Raw genomic sequence first — 26,706 nt, 5'->3', positions numbered from 1 at the left:
TCATATATAGCAAATATTCACTAACCTCTTCTAAAAACTCTCCAGCAAAATAACACAAAAATTTCACTTCTTGTATAATTTACAGCAAAAGAAAGACACACAAACCTTTAATCGCAGTTCATCAAGAATGATTTCCAGGTCACGGACAGGATTAACATCACCCTCCACATGGGTAACATCATCGTCTTCAAATGCCCCTGTAATGAACGACGTAAAACACAACTGGATGTACAAGTTTTCTCACAGCAATATGCAATATTGGAAACAGTGATACAAAAATGATAAGGGTGGATAATAAATTATAAAGAACTAGAGCAAAATAAAAAAAAAGTTTAGTATGTGAAAAATTTAAAGGGAAGGGCATTAGAATGTGCATTAATATTTTATCCAGTACCTTATGTAAGAATAGTAAGTGCAATGATTAAAAAGAATGTAGCTGACAGAAAAAGATCATTTTAAAATAATCAAGCCTGAAAAATGAAAAGGATATCAAATCCACCTTTATGGCATCCACCTTCAATGCCTCTCAATCTGTAATCCAAAGGTTAAATTCTAAGATGGATATGATAATCATTCTGAGTCTTTTACAACTCAATAAATCCTTTTCATGTAGACCTGCATTATCCTCAACAATACCAGGTCCATCCTAAACTTTACCCTAGCCTTGCTCTAAGTTGGTATTTGCAAAAGCTTAAACCCAGATAGTCCTTCAGGGTGGTGTACAAAACTGACAGAAAAATAAAATTGAACCCCATTCTTTATCTGGACTTTCAACTTCTTACAACATAAATCAAAGGGCACATCCATTAATACATCTGTACCCATCAATGGGGTCCTGATCAAGGAGCTGGAAGCACTTTGCTCTCAATCTTTCACAGTAAACCTGACTGCCTCCCATTCCCCAGGTGTTGTATGGCCTTATGGGTTTAGCACTACCATGACTATAATAATACGTACTACATCTGTAATAATACAACAATCTTCAACCAAAGGCAGGTTTTCTTTGGTGAAACACACACACAGAGGCATAATAACTGAGAATAACTTACGAGTGAGATGAAAGAGAGCATCGCAGGCCTTGATATGAGAGAGGAAAGCATTTCCCAGGCCTTGTCCCTCGGCTGCACCTTTTACTAGACCAGCAATATCAGTCACGTTCAGGAATGCAGGAACTTTGCTAAACAAGAGAAAAAGGTATGCTAATGAGACAAGTAGATAACTGTTCATATACAGGTCTCCTCTCTCATTTTATGCATATTTATGTGCATTCATTATTATATGATATCCTATTTCTATTGGTAATTCTATACATTACAGTGCTTAGCTTAACAATGCTTCACTTTACAGCATTTCACTAATGCAGCAGTTTTCAATTAGAGTCATTCTTCATTTATTCAGACTTCCTACAATAAATATATTCACTCACAAAAAGCTAAGGAGAAAAATATTCTAAGTAATGTGTGTATTGAATATGAATTTTTTAGGCCTAGCTCTAATGCTCACTTAACATATGACACTGTAAACATGTTATCAGGCTTTTATATGCATTTGAAAGTGAAAAAAGGCAATGTTTCACTTTACAGCAGTAGCCTGGAACCTAACTGGTTTTATAAGTGGAACCTGCTTGTATATGCAATATATAATCACTGTATATGATCAGTACAAATAGCAAAGTGCACTGAAGATTTTTATTATGCATAATGAAATGTTTATGGCTTGATTGAGCTTGGTACCACTGCCAAGAGCCTGGAATACATCTACAACATAAAATGAGGGATACCCTGTACTGCATAGTCCGTTACGATAAAACGTAAGTAAAAATTTTCCCAGGCAGAGTAACTTACACTGCCTTTCAGTGGTACTGATGAGCATACAGAAAATATATTGTTTTAGCTTTCTCCCACCAGGGATGGATCTTAAGTCAAATTTTTATTTCATCAGCCATATCTCACCCAAGGTCTAAGCAATGTATTTAGTTAACCAGAAATATCAAAAGATGATGATTATTAAATACATGTACATCATTTCTATCAAAATGTCAATTTTATTTGAGATATACGTCCCCCACCTATGGTATACCTTTGATTAGTTTCTTTAATATACCTTTGATGAATTTCTTGGAGCTTGATCTTGGGCAAGGTGGCATCACCACCACTATATGCAATACTATATTTGTCACATTAATGTTATTACATTCATGAGGAAGCACTAAACCCATAGGAGTCATACAACACCTGAGAAATAGGTTACTAGGTTTGACCCAAGAAGGGGAAGAGGAAGGTAGCTCCAGTTTCTTGAACGAAGAGTCTTTCACAAGCATAAAGATTCAAGGAACCTGGCTTTGCTTCTTTTTGACCTAGTTACATGGAATGAATAGTACCTGGTTTCCCATTGAATCAAGATCCAACATGGAGAGTATTCCTTTTTTTTTTTCAGCCTTATATTAATCAAAGTTATCCTTGGGAACATAGAGAAGACTCCTTCCTCCATAAGCCATGTGTGTCATAAGAGGCAACTTAAATGCCTGGACCAAGTGCCTAGTAATCCTTTTGTATAAATTACTAAATGTAAAAAGAAGAAAATATATTTCTTCTTTTTCAGGTCACCCTCCTCTGTGGGAGATAGTTGGTGTGGTGTGTTAAAAGAAACTAATCAAAGTAATTCTTCTGAAGGTCACTGGAAACTCCTGAACTATTACCCATTTCAATCATAATTCAGAGTACAGGTAAAAATAATTTTTCAGTATACAGGTATCACTGGAGTGGGATTAAGATTTTGTAGGACCTTGGGCTACAGGTACTGTGAGGCCTCCAGTTTTATTTTCAAAAGGAAGAACATTAATCACAACAGTCAACAGTTCATCATATATGTGATGTAATAACATACTATAATCACAATCTTCTAGGTAGTAGGTTGGTAGACAGCAACCGCCCAGGGAGGTACTACTGTCCTGCCAAGTGAGCGTAAAACAGAAACCTGTAATTGTTTTACATGATGGTAGGATTGCTGGTGTCTTGTTTATTTCCTGTTATCTCCATGGGGAAGTGGATCAGAATTCTTCCTCCGTAAGCCATGCGTGTTGTAAGAGGCGACTAAAATGCCAGGAGCAAGGGGCTGGTAACCCCTTCTCCTGTATATATTACTGAATGTAAAAGGAGAAACTTTCGTTTTTTACTTTTGGGCCACCCTGCCTCGGTGGGATACGGCCGATGTGTTGAAAGAAGGAGAAAGAATCATAAACTTACAACAGTAACTGTAAACACTTTTCATTTATTCTCTGGAGGACCCTGGGCTGCAGCCCATAAAGCCCATGCCTTAATCTGGCCCTGGGTAGCAGACAATCAATTACAGTCAATCAAAAAAAAACTGACATACCTGGCAGGTTTGTGGAACTCACACAAGTAGTCAAATCTTTCGTCTGGTACAGGAACCCTACGTGATAGAAAAATATACAAGTTAATGGCCTATCATTGTATGTATATAGTGTACAGCTTCTCATCACACAGCAAGAGGATAATGCACAATTTACCCCACACTTACAACCCTTCACATTTGTATTTATTACCACTTCTCTTTCTCAAATCTCACTACAAAGTCCAGTCCTATGTAAAGATTACTGCCTTCCCCATGATGTGACCCACAACAGTCAGCTAGCACTCATGTACCTATTCACTGGTAGGAAAACTGAGGCAACAGGTGCAAGAAAGCAGGCCCAGTGTCTTACCCATCCTAGAACTGATTATGGGACCTTCTGTTGTGAGCGGAAGATCTTTCCACTTAATCATAAGCCTCACGTTTAACACCTCGATTCTTAATTAAATCATTAGAGGTCATACCTGACAGAAGACCACACAAGAAAATACAGAATTATTTAAGTTGTTTTCATTGACATCTTGAAATAATCCTACTTACTGTACAACGCACTGCAGCCATTCTCTCTAAACATTTTCTCTAGTAAACTAACATGCAAATATTTCACTGCCTCATCCAAATTACCCCTGGGTATCATAAAACTGTTTTTATAAGCTAAAGATATTCCTTTCTATAAATAATGGTATATACACAGGCTCACAAACATGCACTGACATAAAAACCTTCATTTACTGGTGTAAAACCCTCAAATATCACATACAGTGGTCCCTCGATAATAGTTGGGCTTGATAGTCGCCCTTTTTGGAAATCGTTGTGTTTTGTCCAAACATTGGCTCGCAAATGGTCGGTCGACTCGCTAATCGTCATTCGTCCTGGACGCGTACTCACGGCTCTAAGTCGCCTTGGCCTCCTTTCCCAGCCAGTGTGCCATTATTTACCAGTGAGCGACGGTCCCCTCACTTGTTCATACGAAATATTTCATAATATTCCATTCATTTTAGTGCTTGCAAGTGCTAAATAAGCTACCATGGCTCCAAAGAAAGCTCCTAGTGCCAAGCCTTTGGTAAAGGTGAGAAATACGATTGAATTTAACCCTTTGAGGGTTGACAGGCCCTCTCCGAGACTTGTTCTCAGGGTCGGCCAAATTTAAAAAAAAAAATATTTATTCTTATGAAAAGATAGAGAATCTTTTCCCGGTCATAATGACACCAAAAGTATGAAATTTGATGGAAAACTTACGGAATTATGCTCTTGCGAAATTAGTGGTCTCGACGATGTTTACTCATCGGCGATTTTGCCCACTTTGAGCCCTATTTTCAGCCAATTCCATGTACTAGTCGGCAAAAATCATAACTATTTCTCTAGAACTCCATTTTTTCTATTGAATGAGCACAAGAAACCCCCCATTTACTGATTTTGACTATCCAATACAGTGGTCAGAATTTAGCAATTTTGCCAATTTCACACAAATTTCAAAAAATGCCAATTTCCAAATAGGGTCCAGAATAAACAAGAAAGACATTCCTGGCACTAAAATAACATTTCCTCTGTTCGTTAGTCACATCCCCAGGCCCCTCTTATATTTCTTTGGCTTTCCACTTTCAATTTTTATTCTTACAAAAAATAGAAGATTTACTGTTATGCAGACTGCTGCATTAGTGTAGAAATGGTATAAATAATATCAGCGCACTTGTGAAAGAATATTAGACTCACCAGTTGACATGTATTGGATGCTTGGCATGATTTGTTTACTTTTGAACTTAGGTAAAAATCGAACATTTCTGCTACTTTGAGCTCAGTTTCAAGGTACTTTTCATTGTAAAACCAGTCAAAATCATCTCAATTTCTGTAATATGTCTTCCATTCTATAAAATGAGACCAAGAAAGCTAGAGTACAACAATAAATACCATACGAAAATACAGTGCAAAGTCGCTGTTTTATTCCAAAAACATGGTCAGTTTTTTTTTTCTCATTATGCACTGTGTGCTGCAGGATTTTTTTTATACTGCACACACTGACCACATAGACCCATTCTTTCACATGTATGCCTACCAGCTTTCTCCCACTAGATTTGAGGGCGCTAGAATTTAGGCGTACTAGTACGTCAAAAACCCTGGGTCGTAAGCCGTACTAGTACGGCCGAAACCCTCAAAGGGTTAAGAAAAACATCATTGAACAATATGAAAGTGGTGTACGTGTGGCCGAACTGGCCAGGATGTATAACAAACCCCATACAACCATATCTTCCATCGTGGCAAAGAAAAAGGAAATCAAGGAAGCTGTTGTTGCTTGGAGAAAATTGTGGCCAGATTGTGTCCACAAGAGGGATTTTGAAGGGTCTGTGGCATTCCTTGATAAGCCTATGTCAGTCGTGAAATCTATTGTGGCACTGGGGAGTTCCATGGGGTTGGATGTGAGTTTGGAGGATGTGGAAGAGTTGGAGGAGGACCACAACAAAGAGCTAACCACTGAGAAGCTGCAAGAGCTTCAGCAGGAACAGCAACAGATCGCAGCTCAGAATCTTGCTGCAGAGGAGGAGGAAGAGAGATGGAAGAAGGTGCCTTCTTCAGAAATTAAGGAGATTTTTGAAATGTGGGGTAGGATGGAAAGATTTATGGAGAAACATCACCCTGAGAAGGATGTTGCAAGCCATATCGGCAACTTGTACAGTGACAGAGTCTTCACCCATTTTAGGGAAGTTTTAAAGAGATGCCAGAAACAGAGCTCTCTGGACACTTTTTTGCGAGACAGGACTCCAGTGACTCTCAAGCTGGTTCTAGTGCCATTAAGAAACAGAGAAGTATGTAACCCCAGAAAAGGACTTGTTACCTAAGGTGTTGATGGAAGGGGATTCCCCTTCCAAGCAGTAACTAATCCAATCTCTCCTCCTCCTCCTCATTCATCGTGTCCCATTGTATTGTTTATGTACTACATCTGTATTTCATGTAAAAAAATTTTTTGTTTTAATACTTCTGGGTGTCAGGAACAGATTAATTGTATTTACATCATTTCTTATGAGGAAAATTGATTCGAAAATCGTCTATTTCGATAATCGTCGCACTTCCAGGAACTGATTAACGACGATAAACGAGGGATCACTGTATTTACAAGGCTAACTGTCATTCACACTGACCAAACAAGATGCCCATCTCTTACATGTTTGGGATAAGCATGTGAAGCTAAACAATAACATGTGATATGCAGATATATTGTTGAAGTGACATAAGAGATAAGGTAGAGAATTTACTGTGTGCCAATACTCTACACCCCCCACCTTCATCTAAGATAAAACTAGTCAGTACAGCATATAAATATTGGATACTTATTTTCATTTGGATCAATGGTGCAAAAAGGGAAGTTCTCAGCTTGAGCCGATGATTTGGTGAGGACGTTGAAAAAGGTCGACTTGCCAACGTTTGGCAGACCAACAATGCCCACTTTCAGATTTGTTCCCACACGGCCAATCAGAGGCCGGGGCTCAGGCGCTGCCGCTTTTTTGGGTGGCATTTCTAATTATGAACTGCCAAGAGAAAAAAAATTAAACTTATCAGCATTTCTAATGCACACTAAAAATCAAGAAGCACTAAATATGAGTGCAAAAATCCATTAATCTTTTAAAGTTATCTGTTGTATAGTAATCATAATAATAATATGTATAATCTTCTGTACAGATAATCAGCGTATCATTTACATTACAGAATGTACTGGCATTATGGCAAGACATTCATGACAACTTTATATAGTACTTACAGAAAGATCCCTACTCCTTCTGGCTTTTTATTACATGAGCCCTCACAGGTGAAGCACTGTCAACCTGTGTCCAATAAAGTTACACAATATTGTACCCGCTGTTCGCAACTAACCAACATATACTATGAGGAAAAAACTTTAGACGATATTTCATTCCACCTTTAACCATTAACAAAGTCACGACTGAGGGAGGAGAGTAAGCCAGAGATGAGATCAGATGATGAGTTCAAGAGACAGACGAGGCCAAGTGATGGGTTATCTGATAATTAGAGCACTGGATGAAGTACGTACTGGGAATTTCATCCATCAAAGCTGCACTTTTGCAAGTGATGCTGATGCATATTTTAAGTACTGAAACTTTACCTACCTCATGTATTTTAAACATTTGCATTTCTACCACTGAAAGGGATGAATTAAAAGTAGAAAGTTTCCAAAGATTTGCCAAAAAAATCCAATATGCCTATTTGATTAACATACAAGCAGAGCAGTGCCCACTTGCTTGTAATAACAGGAAATAATTTGGGATTTTATTATTCCAGAACAAATGTTCTTTGAAGAACCGAAATAATGAGACTGAGTCAACAAGAAAGAGCAATCTGCTTGATTTGATTCTGGTGACTAGTTAATGGTTCAAGTCTAACCAAAACACTGTCGTAAGTTTCTTCTCCTATGTGCGGGTTACTTGTGTATTGTTCTAGTCATGGTATTGTGCCTTCTTGCTTTTGAAGAAGAGAGAAGAATTTGCAATAATTAAACTCAACGTTTCTTGGAAAAATGGTAAAGATAACGTAGTTAGAGATTCAGATTCTCACTCAGTGGACTACAGTAGATTAAGGAATCACCTGGCTAGTGACTGCAACACCTAAATGTCTATGGATTATTGCGATGGGACTTGACACTGCTATGCAAAGGAATCATGTGTATTGTACTGCATTTTCTAGTGTTGTGTAAGCTGCCCAAATAGTATAAACAGTAAAAGCTTGATGTATTGGACCTGATTTAAAGGTTTTTCAATTTAATGAGCAAAATTTGCTGCTCAACAATATCCAAAAGCAACTGACATCCTTAACATCCAATAGTAAGGTCAGGATCACTGACCTTACTATTGTAAATATGGGGACAATTTATACTTATAATCATGAGGAATCCCTAAACCTAAGGTCCTGTGGCGTGGTAGGCAAAGTTCTTGCCTCACACACCGAGTGTCCATGGTTCAATCCCCAGCCAAGTGGCAACGTTGGGCATGTTTCCATACATCTGTTGTCCCTATTCATTGCATTATGGCAGAAGCCTAAACTTTTTCCAATATTATACAGAACTAACAATTATGTACCACATATATATGTCAGTAACTTTATTTGGATTGTTAACCTCAGATGGTTTATTTTCATTCGGGTCTTTAGGTCCCCTTCCCTAGGATGTGACCCACTAGTCAAGTAACTCCCGGGTATCTTTATATTTACTACTAGGTGAACGGGGGCAGGTTTAAGAAGACTTGCCCAGGCATTCTTCCTTCTACTAGATTTGAATCCAGTTTTTTTTTTTTTTTGTTAGATGAACACTAACAAGTAAATACAGTATGTTGGTTGAACATACTAAGACATGTAAATAGATCAGTTGAGCGCTCTAACATATGTAACTACATCAATTTAACACTGGAACATATATAACACATCATTCAAATTTCAATGTATGTAAATGCATCAACTGAGCACGCTAATACAGCCTCTCCTCACTTAACAACAGAATTCCGTTCCTAATATCACATTAGTAAACAAATTCATTACTAAGTGAGGAGCATACTATAATGATAGTGGGTTTGTGTCAACCACCATTTATAATATTTCTGGTATATTTTTAAATGTTTATACAGTAGTGTACTGTATACTGAAATAAACAGAATAGAGGAAATCAGCTCTAATATACATTATTTAAGTACGCATACTGGTCAGAGAGGACATCGTAAGTTCGAGGTGTCAGTACACGAGTACGTCGCTAAGTGAATACTGTAATATGTAACTACATCAGTCAAACACACTAATATACAGAAATACGTCAGGTGAACACAAACGCACATAAATACACCACTCGAACACTGTAAATTACCTAAGAACATTATTGTTATTAATTTATTTTCCAATAAGATACATTTAATACAAACGTTTCTTATATGAGAAAGTCCTTAGTTATGTAAGGCATTTCAGGCATTATGAGGAAGCACTTATTTCCACTGGGGTCATTGATCTATAGGGATCAAGGACCCCAATGGTAATAAGCCACTTTGACTTTTTTTAGGGGTTATCCTAGATAATTTACACTATGTATGATAACTGTAGTTATGTGTACTTGTGCATAAATAAACTTACTAATCATTGCCTATGGGTGGCAATGAAGTCTGATCCACGGGATGTAAATGGTTCAGAAAGCTTACCAAGTCGAGGAACAACATTTTTGCAACATCTTTATTGAAGAAATGTTTCACCAGCCAGTATTTTCTTCTGTCACATAGTCGAATTACTTAGCTGTTTTAACTTTTAAGGTTTAAATAATAAGATATTACAAGGACTCAAATGGAAATAAGTCACTTTGACTTTTTTGGTTATCCCGGTGGGTAATCTACACACATGTTGATATGTATGATAATTTATGTAACTGTATTTATGTGTACCTGTACCTGAATAAACTTATTTACTTAATACAGAGAAGAACTGGCTGGCAAAACATTTCCTCAGTAAAGATTCCCAAATGTTGCAAGTCACTCAATCGAGTCTGACCCACGGAGGGGAAGGAAGGGCAGCTCACATTCCTTAGATCAAGAGTCCTTTGCCAGCATACTCTGAAGGTTTATCATTATAATCATAACCAAGCACTAAACTCGTAAGGGTCATACAGCGCTGATCCTCTTGAAGGAACCGGGTGGATATATTAGGTTAAGTCATCATAAAAAAAAAGTCAACAATGATCATCTATAATGACTGTTAGGAATCATTTTACTTTATTATTGTAAATAAAGCTTATTGTGCTTTGTAATAAGTCTCTCAAAGTTATCATTTCCTTACGGGAAGTGCTAAATCCGTATGGTAACAAACTTACGTACTCGTAGTAAGTTTATCAGGGTACATTACAGCACCTAAGTAGGTGGTAATCAGGTTTGATCCAAGGAAACAGTTAGCCAGTTCCGTACCCTTGGATCAAAAGCCCTTTCACCGACATCAGTACACTTATAATGAAAAAAAATTCCTTACAGTACCTGCAACATATATCCCCAGCCCAATATACTTCCTATGCATATATTCCCTTACCTACCATAATATAACGCTATATAACCACCAATATGTAAAATACATCGACATATAACACCTATATAACCCTAATTTTTAAAAAATATGGCAAATTAAGCTCTTAACATCAAAACAAGGCGGTGTTCCCCAAACATTTCACTGAAAAAAAAACATTTTTACTTCATTAAATGAATAAAGCCACACGTGATGACAAAGAAAAAGGAGTCAATTAACGGTAAATAAGAACATAGAAGCTATGTGCCAATGCAAAAGCAGTTTATTTTACCTAAATCCTGAACAAGTGAGAGTGAATCTGTCACACCATAACAAACCCAACGTGGAGGGAGGCTGCTGACATCATGTTATTTATATTTACGACTTTATGAGCCTTATTTCTCTATTATTATGTGGAATTTAATATATTTTATTGGTTTAGAACATTATAATCAAAGCATGTTCAGGTGTATATGACATTTTGAGCAGGAAATATGCGTGAATTCCCGTTCTTTGCGTTGTGCTCATTCTTAAGGGATTACGAATATATTTTTATCTATTGTGTATATTTCTAAATTATTTTCTGCTATATTTATTCGTAATTCCTTTCTCTTCATAAAATTTTATTCTAAATTCACAAGAACAATGAGAACAAAGGTGTATTGTTTCTATTGTCCCATGTAAGGCATGTCTAACTCACTCCCACCCACATCTACTCTTGTACTTGTTCAGTCTATATTTAAAGCTACACAAAGTTCCTGCCTCAGTGACACTACTTAAAAGTTTGTTCCACTTAGCCACAACTCTATTGCCAAGCCAGTGCTTTTATATATACTTTCTTAAATCTAATTTCCCGAACTTTTAGGAATTTTTATTGACCTAAGAAAAGCTTTTGACACAGTAGACCACGACATCCTACTCCACAAACTTGACCATTACGGTATAAGAGGCCATGCTCTTACTTATTTCAAATCTTACCTTACTAATAGGTATCAGTATGTCACCATTAAAGACACAGCATCAACAACACAGCCACTTGATACTGGAGTTCCGCAGGGAAGTGTCCTTGGTCCCCTTCTCTTTCTCATATACATCAATGATCTTCCAAACGTATCCCAACACCTGAACCCCATTCTCTTTGCTGACGACACGACTTATGTCATCTCTCACCCTAATCTTGCCACCCTCAACACCATTGTTAACGAGAAGCTGATCAAAATATCGACTTGGATGACAGCCAATAAACTTACTCTTAACACTGACAAAACCTACTATATTATGTTTGGTAGCAGAGTAGGAGATGCACAAATTAACATTAAGATCGACAACACTCTAATTACCAGACATAATGAGGGCAAATTCCTAGGCCTATACCTTGACAACAACCTGAATTTCAGCACCCATATCCAACACATAACCAAAAAAGTATCCAAAACGGTTGGGATCCTCTCCAAGATACAATACTACGTGCAGCAAAATGCCCTTCTCACACTATACCACTCACTCATTTATCCACACCTCACCTATGCTATTTGTGCTTGGGGATCAACTGCAGCAACACACCTAAAGCCAATAATAACCCAACAAAAAGCTGCAGTAAGAATAATCACTAAATCCCATCCCTGGCAACACCCCCCCCCACTCTTCATAGATCTAAACTTACTCCCTGTTCATTACATGCACACTTACTACTGTGCAATCTACATCTACAGGACCTTAAACTCCAATATCAACCTTGACCTAAAACGCTTTCTTGACAGTTGTGACAGAACCCACAGGCATAACACCAGACACAAACATCTCTACGGCATTCCCCGTGTCCGACTAAACCTTTACAAAAATTCAATGTATGTCAAAGGCCCTAAAATCTGGAACACCCTACCTGAGAACTCTAGAACTGCAGACACATTCATCACCTTCAAAACTACCATTAGAAAACATCTTATCTCCCTGATACACCCCGTCGACTAACTACACGAATACCACCTGGTGGTTCACACTTACACTCACCCATTTGACCATAAACAGAAATATTAATCTCAATCTTAAAATAATGAATCCTGTGATACTCCAATACTGAAACTATGTACTGTGCCAAAACAAAAGCATTCACATTGCTAAACTCACAAACTAGTATTTAGTCACTTAGCCATAATACCAACTTACCTCATAATTTGTAATATTTTAAAATTAAGAATTAAACTAAGTCTGCCTGAAATGCCTAGCCATGCTAGGTGTTCTAGTGGTACACTCTGTAATCATTATTTTACTACATGTAAACCACACAATAACCAAATTCTGTAAACTCAGCATTGTAAATGAACTTGAATCCATTGCTGATTCTTGTCTAGGTTAACTACGTTCAACACCCAGTTTATATACCTATTATTTATTGCTCTTTTTCATTTGTACGTTATATTTAAAGTCGTATCTTCTCTAATTCTACGTCTTTCCACTAATATCCGGAATTAAGTTTATCCTTCTCTATATATTTATATAATCTCTATATAATATGAAGATCAGAACTGAAAAGCAGGATCTAATTGAGATCTAACCAAAGATACTTGGAGTATAATTGGAGGGTATTCCGGGGGCGTTGACCCCCGGAAACCTGACCAACCAGGTTGTTACTGCTGGTTGCTCATAAACCAACTTACGAACCGCAGTTCGGCTGGTCAGGTACTGACTCTGGTGCATGTCCAGCTCCCTCTTGAAGGCAGCCAGGGTCTGTTGGTAATCCCCCTTATGTATGCTGGGAGGCAGTTGAAGATTCTTGGGCCCCTGACACTTATTGTGTTGTTTCTTAGCGTACTAACATCCCATATCATAAAAATCTTTGAAAGAGTCCTAAGAAGCAAGATCGCCACCCATCTAGAAATCCACCAATTACACAACCCAGGGCAACATGGGTTTAGAACAGGTCACTCCTGTCTGTCTCAACTATTGGATCACTACGACAAGGTCCTAGATGCACTAGAAGACAAAAAGAATGCAGATGTAATATATACAAACTTTGCAAAAACCTTCGACAAGTGTGACCATGGCGTAATAGCGCACAAAATGCGTCCTAAAGGAATAACAGGAAAAGTTGGTAGATGGATCTATAATTTCCTCACAAACAGAACACAGAGAGTAGTAGTCAACAGAGTAAGGTCCGAGGCAGCTACGGTGAAAAGCTCTGTTCCACAAGGCACAGTACTCGCTCCCATCTTGTTCCTCATCCTCATAACCGACATAGACAAGGATGTCAGCCACAGCATCGTGTCTTCCTTTGCAGATGACACCCGAATCTACATGACAGTGTCTTCCATTGCAGACACTGCAAGGCTCCAGGGGGACATCAACCAAATCTTTCAGTGGGCTGCAGAAAACAATATGAAGTTCAACGATGAGAAATTTCAATTACTCAGATATTGTAAATACGAAGAAATTAAATCTTCATCAGAGTACAAAACAAATTCTGGCCACAAAATAGAGCAAAACACCAACGTCAAAGACCTTGGAGTGATCATGTCGGAGGATCTCACCTTCAAGGACCATAACACTGTATCAATCGCATCTGCTAGAAAAATGACAGGATGGATAATGAGAACCTTCAAAACTAGGGAGGCCAAGCCCATGATGACACTCTTCAGGTCACTTGTTCTATCTAGGCTGGAATATTGCTGCACACTAACAGCACCTTTCAAGGCAGGTGAAATTGCTGACCTAGAAAATGTACAGAGAACCTTCACAGCGCGCATAACGGAGATAAAACACCTCAATTACTGGGAGCGCTTGAAGTTCCTGAACCTGTATTCCCTGGAACGCAGGCGGGAGAGATACATGATTATATACACCTGGAAAATCCTAGAGGGACTAGTACCGAACTTGCACACGAAAATCACTCACAACGAAAGCAAAAGACTTGGCAGACGATGCAACATCCCCCAATGAAAAGCAGGGGTGTCACTAGCATGTTAAGAGACCATACAATAAGTGTCAGGGGTCCGAGACTGTTCAACTGCTTCCCAGCATACATAAGGGGGATTACCAACAGACCCCTGGCAGTCTTCAAGCTGGCACTGGACAAGCACCTAAAGTCGGTTCCTGATCAGCCGGGCTGTGGCTTGTACGTTGGTTTGCGTGCAGCCAGCAGTAACAGCCTGGTTGATCAGGCTCTGATCCACCAGGAGGCCTGGTCACAGACCGGGCCGCGGGGGCGTTGACCCCCAGAACTCTCTCCAGGTAAACTCCAGGTAACTCATGGCGCCCCTGTTTTTCACTGGCAGAATGTTGCACCTCCTGCCAAGTCTTTTGCTTTCGCAGGGAGTGATTTCCGTGTGCAGAATTAGGACTAGTCCCTCTAGGATTTTCCAAGTGTATATTAACACGTATCTTTCTCGCTTGCATCCCAAGGAGTACAGGTCAAGGGACTTCAGCCGTTCCCAGCAACTGAGGTGCTCCAAAACACTTTTCAAAAGACTAGGCATTATGGGCATAAGGCATAAGGCACTTTTTAACATCCCTGAGTCAGTCTCTCACTATACAAGAACACTGTGCACATAAACTGCCCAAAAATCTGGAACTCACTACCGGAGCAGGTCAAGGATCCCCTGACAACTTTTCAATTTAGGACTTTGCTAAAAAAAAAAATCATCTTATCTCCCAATATTAATCAAATCAACCTAAACATCTGGTAATTAGTTTTATTATGTAACCTCTAGGCTTTTAATTCTGCCAAGTCATAAAATATTACCACCTGAACCATTACTTGTAATATAGATTCTGTGTGCAATTTCAAGATTATTTTACGGAATCTTACTACCTCACATTTGTATTAAGTTTAAATAAGTTTGTAAAACATTAAACCACTACTTCTTGTCTAGTTTTAAGTATACTTACTACGTTCTTATTATCTTGTCTAGTTTTAATGAGTTACTATGTATTAGGATTAGGCTGCCCTAAATGCCCCGGCATGATAGTGGCTATCTTTGTACTTAGCAAATCAAAATTGTAATTATACATTGTAACCTTTACAAAGAAATAGAGTATCTTATACGCTCAGTGAAAGCTTTCTGTATATTCTCTAGGTTTTGTTATGAAACCAGTGTATATTCTCCAGATTTTAATATGAAGCCAAGACTTCTATTAACTTTGTTGCTGATACTCACGCCTTACTGTCTTAGCTTTCTCCTATTTTTTTTCGCATTCGGCTAAGATCTACGGTATTAGCTTATATAGTTTTGAACTGCAGCATCGGTACTTCTCTGGCAAAACAGTGATGGAGTGATGTTGAAAGTGTTTCTTCTTTTTCGGGTTATCCTACCTCTGTGGGATACGGCTCAAGTTTTAAGGACCGGAGTTTGATCCTAGCAAGAGTGGAAACGTTGGGTGCTGCATTACACTTGTTGCCCGTGTTTACCTAGGTGTTAGTCGACTGCTGTTGGTCGCATCCTGACTCATGGAATCGTAATGACATGATTGCAAACAAACCATACCACGGGTGAGGTTTGAACCCGTGGTCAGAGAGTCTCAAAACTCCAGACCGTCGCGTTAGCCACTGGGCCAGCTAGCTTCAACAAGATTTCTCCTACTAGGTATATTTGGGACTTGAGCTAGAGTTTGTCACGGCCATGCTAGCGGGAGATTCGCCTGTAAAACCTTGCATTTGTGGTCACAGTGGTGCCTATGTTAACCTTCCTATGGTGTAGAAATATACCTAGTTGGATGAATCTTATTGAAGCTAGCTGGCCCAGTGGCTAACGTGACGGTCTGGAATTTTGAGACTCTCTGACCGAGGGTTCAAACCCCACCCGTGATATGGTTTGGTCGCATCCTGGGGAAGAGGATCGCAGGACCTCCGTGGAAACATCCAACGTGCCTACCTTGTCTTCAGGATATAGCCATAATGGCTTGAATGGGTTATTCTGGGTTACTAATTTTTCTCTGCAGACAAGAGGGGGTGACTACAACTGTAAAATGGATGATATACTACGTGAGAGATAAACTGCTTCCTGCTAGCGCACTTAGCTCACACATTGAGGTCCGTGGTTCGATCCCCGGTACGGATGGAAACATTAGGGCGTGTTTCCTTAAGACACCTATTATCCATGTTCACCTAGCAGTAAGTAGGTACCTGGGTGTTAGTCAGCTGGTGTGGGTCGCATCCTGGTGATAAAATTAACCTAATCTGCCCGAAATGCATAACCAGCGACTTTCTATTTAGTATGTCATTGATGTCAGCTATGGTCTGCATAAATTGTATCATGTATTTGTAGAATTAGACACATGTGCAACTCTTGGGTATCTTTATTGAGGAAACGTTTCGCCACACAGTGGCTTCATCAGTCCATACAAAGGAGAAACTTGAAGAACAGGAAGAGAATGAGGCAATCAGTCCCTCAGCCTTGAGTCGATGTGGTCAGTCCATCAAACTTAAATAGAATACGGCATATGAGCGGAGAAGCAGCTTATAAACCGTAGACAGGAGAGGTGCAGCAGTCGTAGGTGATGTCATATTTGTCCAATGTGGAAGTAGGTCGTGCCCAAGGGTTAGGCAAGTGAAGAATTCCCAAGTATTAAGATCCCAAGAAGTTGCAGTGTCTGACAGGATTACCTGGAGTTTACCTGGAGAGAGTTCTGGGGGTCAACGCCCCCACGGCCCGGTCTGTGATCAGGCCTCCTGGTGGATCAGAGCCTGATCAACCAGGCTGTTACTGCTGGCTGCACGCAAACCAACGAACGAGCCACAGCCCGGTTGGTCAGGAACCGACTTTAGGTGCTTGTCCAGTGCCAGCTTGAAGACTGCCAGGGGTCTGTTGGTAATCCCCCTTATGTATGCTGGGAGGCAGTTGAACAGTCTTGGGCCCCTGACACTTATTGTATGGTCTCTTAACGTGCTAGTGACACTCCTGCTTTTCATTGGGGGGATGTTGCATCGTCTGCCAAGTCTTTTGCTTTCGTAGTGAGTGATTTTCGTGTGCAAGTTCGGTACTAGTCCCTCTAGGATTTTCCAGGTGTATATAATCATGTATCTCTCCCGCCTGTGTTCCAGGGAATACAGGTTTAGGAACCTCAAGCGCTCCCAGTAATTGAGGTGTTTTATCTCCGTTATGCGCGCCGTGAAGGTTTTCTGTACATTTTCTAGGTCAGCAATTTCACCTGCCTTGAAAGGTGCTGTTAGCGTGCAGCAATATTCCAGCCTAGATAGAACAAATGACCTGAAGAGTGTCATCATGGGCTTGGCATCCCTAGTTTTGAAGGTTCTCATTATCCATCCTGTCATTTTTCTAGCAGATGCGATTGATACAATGTTATGGTCCTTGAAGGTGAGATCCTCCGACATGATCACTCCCAGGTCTTTGACGTTGGTGTTTCGCTCTATTTTGTGGCCAGAATTTGTTTTGTACTCTGATGAAGATTTAATTTCCTCGTGTTTACCATATCTGAGTAATTGAAATTTCTCATCGTTGAATTTCATATTGCTTTCTGCAGCCCACTGAAAGATTTGGTTGATGTCCGCCTGGAGCCTTGCAGTGTCTGCAATGGAAGACACTGTCATGCAGATTCGGGTGTCATCTGCAAAGGAAGACACGGTGCTGTGGCTGACATCCTTGTCTATGTCAGATATGAGGATGAGGAACAAGATGGGAGTGAGTACTGTGCCTTGTGGAACAGAGCTTTTCACCGTAGCTGAGTCGGACTTTACTCTGTTGACGACTACTCTCTGTGTTCTGTTAGTGAGGAAATTATAGATCCATCGACCGACTTTTCCTGTTATTCCTTTAGGACGCATTTTGTGCGCTATTACGCCATGGTCACACTTGTCGAAGGATTGTAGATGAATGGTTCAGAGAACCGACATATTGTTGAAGAACAGGAGGTTCTCTGAACCATTCATCTAAATGTATTTATAGAAATAATAATAATAATAATAATAATAATAATAATAATAATAATAATAATAATAATAATAATAATAATAATAATAATTATTATTATAATAATAATATTATTATTATTCTCCGTCGCCAGAAAATTATTGACGACCTCGACCTCATTCTTCCAGTCAGGATAATTGTCGACATAATCGAGCTTTGTATTATTTCCGGCTGCTTCTCTTCGGCGACTCTGTACAAGTAGTAATGGGCTCACCACATTGTGCAGTCATGGCTAATCTGTATGTGGAGCATCTGAAGGAGGAGGAAAAGCTCAAACCGTACATTCCCAAAGCTGTAACATAGCTACAGTGCATAAGAACGTAAGAAAGAAGGAACACTGCAACAGGCCTACGGGCTCATGCGAGGCAAGTCCAAGTCACCTTCCTGCTTAAACCAATGATCCACCTAGTCAGATCAGGTCACATCCACTTAAGGAAGGAGCACGGCATCAGACCTATTAGCACAAGCTAGTCAGGTCCAACTCACATCCACCCACACCCACACAACGTCTTAGCTTCTATGACGGTACTCGGGAGTTTGTTCCACTCATCCACAACTCTATTACCAAACCAGTGCTTTCTTATATCCTGGTAATCCTGCTGCTTATGCGTCTAGGCACTAATGCACTTCTCATCAGCATGTTGATGCTGATGAGAAGTGGATGGGGATCCCTCCATCGAATTCGTCAGGGAGGAGGAAGAGAATAATAGATTACCCTTTTTTTATGTTTTAACTTCCTAGAATAATTAGACATTGAATTTTAAAACAGTGTAGTTCATTTAGATTTGTGGATTTTAACCCACGAATCAAAATGGCCTACACTGCTTATTACACAACACATGCGCCAAGAGAAGGGTCATCGTAGGGTTTTATAAATCTGAACGTCGATCCTTGTTTCCCTAGCAGGAGAATGTAATTCTATACTCAACACTTTTTCCAGCTTAAATACCCAATACGGATTATCAGCGATTACAGAAGGCTGTTAAAACCCTTCACACCAGTAGATAAGGAGAGACACCTCACCGATACATTGTTCACCAAGTAAGACAGATATCAGAGAATATCCTACAGCATTATTGCTAAAAAGCAATACCCACGTAGCCAGCATTACTTCCAACGCCATCAAGAGCCCACCAACGAAAAGGAGCACACAACACAGTGAATCCAATGCTGTTATTCACACTATTCCTTGCGGGGGATGTGATAAATTATACGTGGGGGAGGGGGAACGTCTAGGAGCCATAAACAATAGGGAAAATGCAAACAATGGCTGCAGCGTAGACTACAACAAAACAATCATCTCAAAGTTTCATGAAACCAAACCTGTTATCAAGGAATCAGATCTAAATCACAGATGTTTGGATTCTGCTGTCATCGCTACTAGCAACACCATCGTTCATAGCACTGGCAGCCGATGAAACACCTGACTCGACTCATTGTGTTTATATATTTATATAGGTTGCTCTGAATTATTATGCCTCCCGGGTAAAGCAAAAAAAGACAGCTTTTTTTTTTTGTTTAATAAACAAAGAAGGTTAATATCAGATCTGTCTTGTTTCTTTAGCACAGGTCTGGTGCAGCTCTTGTCAGTACCCTATAATGGGGTCTGACGGCAGCCCTGCTGCCCAGGTCTGACGGCAGCCGTGAAGCCCAGGTCTGATGGCAGCCCTGTGCCCAGGTCTGACGGCAGCCGTGAAGCCCAGGTCTGATGGCAGCCCTGTGCCCAGGTCTGACGGCAGCCCTGCTGCCCAAGTCTGACGGCAGCCCTGCATCAGATGTAGATGTTGGAGTGTTTATGAGTGGAAGCAGAAGAACCTGAGTCACGGCAGCCTCCAGGTAATTGTACCATCCACTCTTATTTATCCCTCCACTTCCCGTGGCTACCTACATCTCCCCATCCAGATGAAATTAACCCCCGGCTTTTACCTCGGTGACGTAAGGTCTTCTAATTCCCATGGTGGCTCCCATAATTATGACAATTGATGTCTGAACGTAACAACCCGATCAATATTGACTTCATTTCTGGCTACGGTTTTTGCAGCGTTTTAGTGGCGGGAAGGTAGCATTTATTGACAGGAGTGGCCGGGCTGGTGCAACTTCCCAGGATTGACGGCTATAATGCTCAGGAAATGTTCAATTTGATTGTTATCTTATGATTCGAAGACAATGGTGATGGTGGGTGGCGGCGGCGGTAGTGGTGGTGAGTGGTGATGGTGGTGGTGATGGTGATGGTGATGGATCTTATATGGCGGTAGTAGAGGATGGTGAGTAGTAGGTAGTGGTAATGCGGTGGAGGATGGTGGTGGTAACGGATTGTGGGTGGTTATTGTGACTGGCGGATGGTGGTAATAAGTGGTAGTGGTGGGTGGTGGCTGATAGTGGTGACGGTGGTGATGGCAGTGGTGAGTAGTGGTAACGGACAATGCCAATCAGCGTTGATCATTAAGAAACTTCCGCTCTCAGAACCTCCCTTCTGATACACCCCAACCAATAATTTCCCCTCGAACAAATCGCTTCAAGAATCGGCAACAATTTGTACTCCTCCATCAAACCCACAAGATCAAAACAAATGTGCTTACAAACGAGCTGGTCAGTTCACCATCAAACTCGCCATGTTAACTGTTGGTGTGCATAAGACAGATATGCTACATCTCTCCTCATCTCCAATCATAACCCTGCTCACTGAGATAGTGTTGTTATGACAGAGGGCCCGTTGAGATGATGATGGCGGCCTGGAGGCCTGATTTGTGGCACGCAATTAAACCCTCCTTATTGTGTGTGTTTGTCTTTATAATTCCAGTTCTTTCTCTAGTTCCTATTTGGCCTTTGCTTATCAAGGTCACTAAATCAGTGGGTAATGTTTGTTCGCTGGAAACTTCAAGCTCTTATGAAAGAAATTGTTGCTATTACTCAAAATTCTGAGAGACTACTTGGTAAATATTAACGGAAATAGTATCTAACACACTGCTTGAAAAAGCCATGGTTTATAGAGAATTAACTGGTAAAATTGCTGTTCTCTAATCCACATCGCTATCATTCTACCATATCCCCAGTACCAGAAGTGTAGAATTATATGTGATAGCTTAGGTGTTAAGACCATATTTTATGTAAGACCATCTGTGAGAATGCAAGATGTCCCATCCGTGTTTTCTACGTGATCAAACTATCAACCAACCCTCTCCAGCTCGTTGAATTAATCCTTTGATAGCATCACACCATCGTCAATTTTTAGTGTTTCTTATCTGAACATAAGATTTACACCATACATTGATCTCAGAAAGTATAATTTTCATTACCTCGTATCTCATCTTTAACTACTGTGTCAATATACTCTGATACATTTTCCCTTTCGCACCTACTGACTCACTTCTGTATTTACACAGACTCTTCAACATTCCTGCTACTTTCTTTACATTTTCTCTTCATTTATTTATATCATCCTTCACAGATTCATCTGCTGATACATTCTCTCCCAGATGTATGTATATTAATTTATTCTCTTTTTTTCCCATCTCATCTTCAATATTTCATTCTCCGTACTTCTCTTATTCTCATCTTCTTTTTTCCCTTATCTGCATTTAACTATCAGCTTCCATCTTTTACTGTACACACTCTCCCATACTTCTCCTCCAGTTTCTGAGGCTTATATTTAGATAAGATAAGATTTCGTTCGGATTTTTAACCCCGGAGGGTTAGCCACCCAGGATAACCCAAGAAAGTCAGTGCGTCATCGAGGACTGTCTAACTTATTTCCATTGGGGTCCTTAATCTTGTCCCCCAGGATGCGACCCACACCAGCCGACTAACACCCAGGTACCTATTTGCTGCTAGGTGAACAGGACAACAGGTGTAAGGAAACGTGTCGAAATGTTTCCACCCGCCGGGAATCGAACCCGGGCCCTCCGTGTGTGAAGCGGGAGCTTTAGCCACCAGGCCACCGGGCCCTCCATATATTTCGCATCTAATCTACTTTGTCATCTACAAACATTAACTACAACTCTTGCTTAGCCACTTCTTCATCCTTTAAAATCACACTTCTTGCTAACTCTTGAACATTCATACTTCTTATATTGAAGAAATATCATATAGCACAAATATGAATGTGAATATAGAAGGATAATTATTAGTAAAAGAATAAGAAGAGAAGGAAGAGAAGACACAAAAGGAGGTAGAAAAGAAATAAAATAATTGATCAAGGCTGAAGGACTGAGCACCTATCAAGGCTGAGGGAGTGAGCACCTATCAAAGCTGAGGGAGTGAGCACCTATCAAGGCTGGATGACTGATCACCTTAAATTACTTTTCCATTTCTTCCTCCATCTCCATTGTATAGTCTCTTAATGGATTGAAGAAAGCCACTGGATGGCGAAGCATCTCAATCAAGAGAGCTACTCAGGTGTACTCCATGTCTCATTCATCAACTTGTCGGTATTATGTACCATTAATGTAACCATGATAGAAAGAGATAATGAAAGAGAGAATAAGATAAAAAAGAGAGATCAGAAGAACACAGCAGAATCCAGAAACAGGAGCATGCCAATTTTCCAACTTGAAGTCGTCAGGTTCTCTGTCAGGGCAACAAGTGATCATTAAACGCCGACTGATTTATAGTAGCGAGCTCAGCTTGATAAGCTTCGTAACATCATTATCATTGCTACCAGGGTGGAGGTGATGGCAGACCGAGGAGGTTGATGGAAGGGAAAGGGGCTTTGTGGCTTATTTTTTTATTTAGCAAAATTGGATACATCAGCAATGTGCTGCTACGCTATTCTATACGATGGTTACACAGTGGGAACGTCAGCTGTTTTCCTGTCATATTCCATCACACAGGACAAGTCACATAGTGTTGAAATGTGTACAGCCTAAGCTGATGGACTTCAGCAGTACAGTGACGATATTCTCAATTACCTCAGCTACCTCAACTTCTGCAGTTTCCTTCCGCCATAGCTGGGGTTACCATCACTTGGAAATCACCATCTCTCAGGATAGCTTACCCCGAAATGCATCACATGTTAGTAGCTTCCTTTTGTACTCAGCAGTACTTTATTACATATAAACCACATTTTGTGTACTGAATGGTATATATGGGAGAAATGGGATGGGTTTGTGGGTGAAGAATGGAAGAGAAGGGAGAGAAAACCACGAGACCCGTCGACGTTCCCTTGGATGATAAATGACTCCACACTCACAATAACAAACATGGCCGCCCCTGATCATTGGCATCACCCCACCCGCGGCTACCAGCAGAGATGTTAATAGCAACAATTTGGAAGGTAAACAACATGGTATTAACATGTTGGAGGTAGTGGAGCTGTGTTTCGGGGTGAGGTGAGCTAGTCAGGAAGCGACGTAAGTCATGATGGATGGTTTCAGACCTCAATCTGAGATCTCAAGGAGGATTCGATTACTTTACCAGTGTTACACTCCATTTTAGTAAGAGCATTACACTCCTTTATAGTCACATTATAAATGGTATACAATACCGACGAACTGATAAGCCAGACACATCTGTGACTCAAGGAATATTAACTGAAGTAAAGTATCGCTTGCCATGGAGGCAGAGATGAATCACTCCTCTGAATCACTCATCAGCGTTGGTGGAAGATGAAGTAAACGAAGTGGAAAAGTAGCGTGTCTAGGCTAGAAGACTCATTATCTTGCAACAAAATTAATGGACTGATTACATTAGACTGCCTCTCCACTTCGTCTTCCACCAACGTTGGTGTCTGCATCAGTGTGGTTCACCTCTGTATTCGACTGACGAAGCCTGCAACGCAGGCGAAACCTTTCGTCAATAAAGATCCTGAGTGTTTCACGTGTGTCTTACCTATTAACTTGTTTTAATGATAATTTCCTGTACCCTGTATCAGTGTTACACTTTCTTATAGATGGGGTTTAACACTGTAGTAACTTGTACTGTACTAGTGTTACACTTCTTTATAGCTGGAGCTTAACACTACGGTCACTCATAGTGGTTATGTGAGGAAGCTTTACAGTCACTGATAATGTTGGTTTTGATGGTCTCCTATCACAAGATGTAGGACTGCTTATAGTGAACTATTTCCATTAACGGGGCAAAAGTTATGAATCAAAATCTCCGTGTCAATGTACCAATGTGCTATTTTTCCCCCCATTACTTTTCATATATTTATTTCAGGTGGTCGCAGAGCTAAATACGGTAGACAAGATAATTCTAATTAGAGTAAGTGCTGGGCAAATCTTTGTTTACAAGTGATGTTTCGCCTTAGGAGTAAAACGTTGCATGTGAATAGTGTGGTGTCTACCTAGAGGGTATTCCGAGAATCAACGTCCCCGCGGCCCGGCCCACGACCAGGCCTCCCAGTGGATCAGCCTGATCAACGAGGCTGTTACTTTTCCGTATTTGTTGGCAAGTCTTTTTCATCCGACAACAGGATGATTCCGTATGATTTAGTCTATCCGTAACATTGCCACTGACCGCAGCTCGATAAATTGGTTCTGGATTCTGTGGCGAGAAATGTGGACATCCGCTTAGATTAGTGTCGCCAACTGAGGCTACATCCGTCTCAGTTAGGCCTGGTTAGCGCCGGCCCACTGATCAAATGTACCACCACTACTACCATCACCATCACCAACCACCACCACCATCACCATCACCAACCATCACCACAACAACAACAAACCACCGTCATCATCATCTACACCAACATTATCTTCTTGCTGTCGATTTACCTGGAGTATACCTGGAGGGTGTTCCGGGGGGGGGTTCAACGCCCCCGCGGCACGGTCCATGACCAGACTGGTGGATCAGGGCCTGATCAACTAGGTTGTTACTGCAGGTACACACATTCTCTGCCGAATATTTATGAAAAAATTCTGAAATACTTTGTATTATTATGGTAAGAGTTCTCTTGCAGCGAGTTGAAATTATATTTCTAGGAAGTAAACAACTTTCCTGAGGGAGGTGAAAGTGACTTCTTCCTGCTGCAGCTTCTGTTAGAACGCACACGTACGTGCATGCACACACACACACACACACACACACACGCGCGCGCGGCGCGCGGGGCCAGCAACTAGGACTCGACCCCTGCAACCTCAACTAGGTGAGTACACACATAGACACAGGAGAATTTGTGTGTGTGTGTGTACTCACCTATTTGTGGTTGCAGGGGTCGAGTCATAGCTCCTGGCCCCGCCTCTTCACTGATTGCTACTAGGTCCTCTCTCTCCCTGCTCCATGAGCTTTATCATACCTCGCCTTAAAACTATGTATGGTTCCCGCCTCCACTACTTCACTTTCTAGGCTATTCCACGGCTTGACTACTCTATGACTGAAGAAATACTTCCTAACATCCCTTTGATTCATCTGAGTCTTCAACTTCCAATTGTGACCTCTTGTGTCTGTGTCCCATCTCTGGAACATCCCGTCTTTGTCCACCTCGTCTATTCCGCGCAGTATGCTATATGTCGTTATCATGTTTCCCCTGACCCTCCTGGCCTCCAGTGTCGTCAGGCCGATTTCCCTCAACCTTTCTTCGTAGGACAATCCCCGTAGCTCTGGGACTAGTCTTGTTGCAAACCCTTGCACTTTCTCTAATTTCTTGACATGCTTGACTAGGTGTGGATTCCAAACTGGTGCTGCATACTCCAGTATGGGCCTGACGTAAATGGTATACAGAGTCTTGAACGAATCCTTACTGAGGTATCGGAACGCTATCCGTAGGTTTGCCAGGCGCCCGTATGCTGCAGCAGTTATCTGATTGATGTGCGCCTCAGGAGATATGCTCGGTGTTATACTCACCCCCAGATCTTTTTCTTTGAGTGAGGTTTGCAGACTTTGGCCATCTAAACTATATTGTGTCTGCGGTCTTCTTTGCCCTTCCCCAATCTTCATGCCTTTGCATTTGGCAGGGTTAAACTCAAGGAGCCAGTTGCTGGACCAGGCTTGTAGCCTGTCCAGGTCTCTTTGTAGTCCTGCCTGATCCTCACCCGATTTGATTCTTCTCATTAACTTCACATCATCCGCAAACAAGGACACTTCTGAGTCTATCCCTTCCGTTATGTCATTCACATATACCAAGAACAGCACAGGTCCTAGGACTGACTCCTGTGGAACCCCGCTTGTCACAGGCGCCCACTCTGACACCTCGTCACGTACCATGACTCGTTGTTGCCTCCCTGTCAGGTATTCTCTGATCCATTGCAGTGCCTTTCCTGTTATGTGTGCCTGATCCTCTAGCTTTTGCAGTAACCTCTTGTGAGGAACTGTGTCGAAGGCCTTCTTGCAGTCCAAAAAAATGCAGTCGATCATCCCCTCTCTCTCTTGTCTTACTTCTGTCACCTTGTCATAAAACTCTAGTAGGTTTGTGACACAGGATTTTCCCTCCCTGAAACCATGCTGGTTGTCA

At 40.8% G+C, this 26,706-nt stretch overlaps 1 protein-coding gene across 1 annotated transcript in view; it reads right to left on the bottom strand.

Annotated features, from left to right (window-relative positions):
- LOC128693714 (obg-like ATPase 1) overlaps window positions 1-10,810 on the bottom strand; it is an 87,816-nt gene extending 77,006 nt beyond the window's left edge. The window contains exons 1-5 of the mRNA XM_053783538.2: window positions 10,691-10,810; window positions 6,696-6,893; window positions 3,376-3,432; window positions 1,050-1,177; window positions 106-197 (exon numbers count right to left, since the gene is read on the bottom strand). Coding sequence (XP_053639513.1) covers window positions 106-197; window positions 1,050-1,177; window positions 3,376-3,432; window positions 6,696-6,880 — 462 coding nt within the window. The 5' untranslated portion in view covers window positions 6,881-6,893; window positions 10,691-10,810. The remainder of the gene's footprint in view (window positions 1-105; window positions 198-1,049; window positions 1,178-3,375; window positions 3,433-6,695; window positions 6,894-10,690) is intronic.
- Between the last annotated feature and the right edge of the window lie 15,896 nt (window positions 10,811-26,706).

This window comes from Cherax quadricarinatus, chromosome 34, assembly GCF_038502225.1.
Source record: "Cherax quadricarinatus isolate ZL_2023a chromosome 34, ASM3850222v1, whole genome shotgun sequence".
NCBI lineage: Eukaryota > Metazoa > Arthropoda > Malacostraca > Decapoda > Parastacidae > Cherax > Cherax quadricarinatus.
Note: the sequence above shows the minus strand (reverse complement) of the source record. Positions and strands in the feature narration are given on the sequence as shown.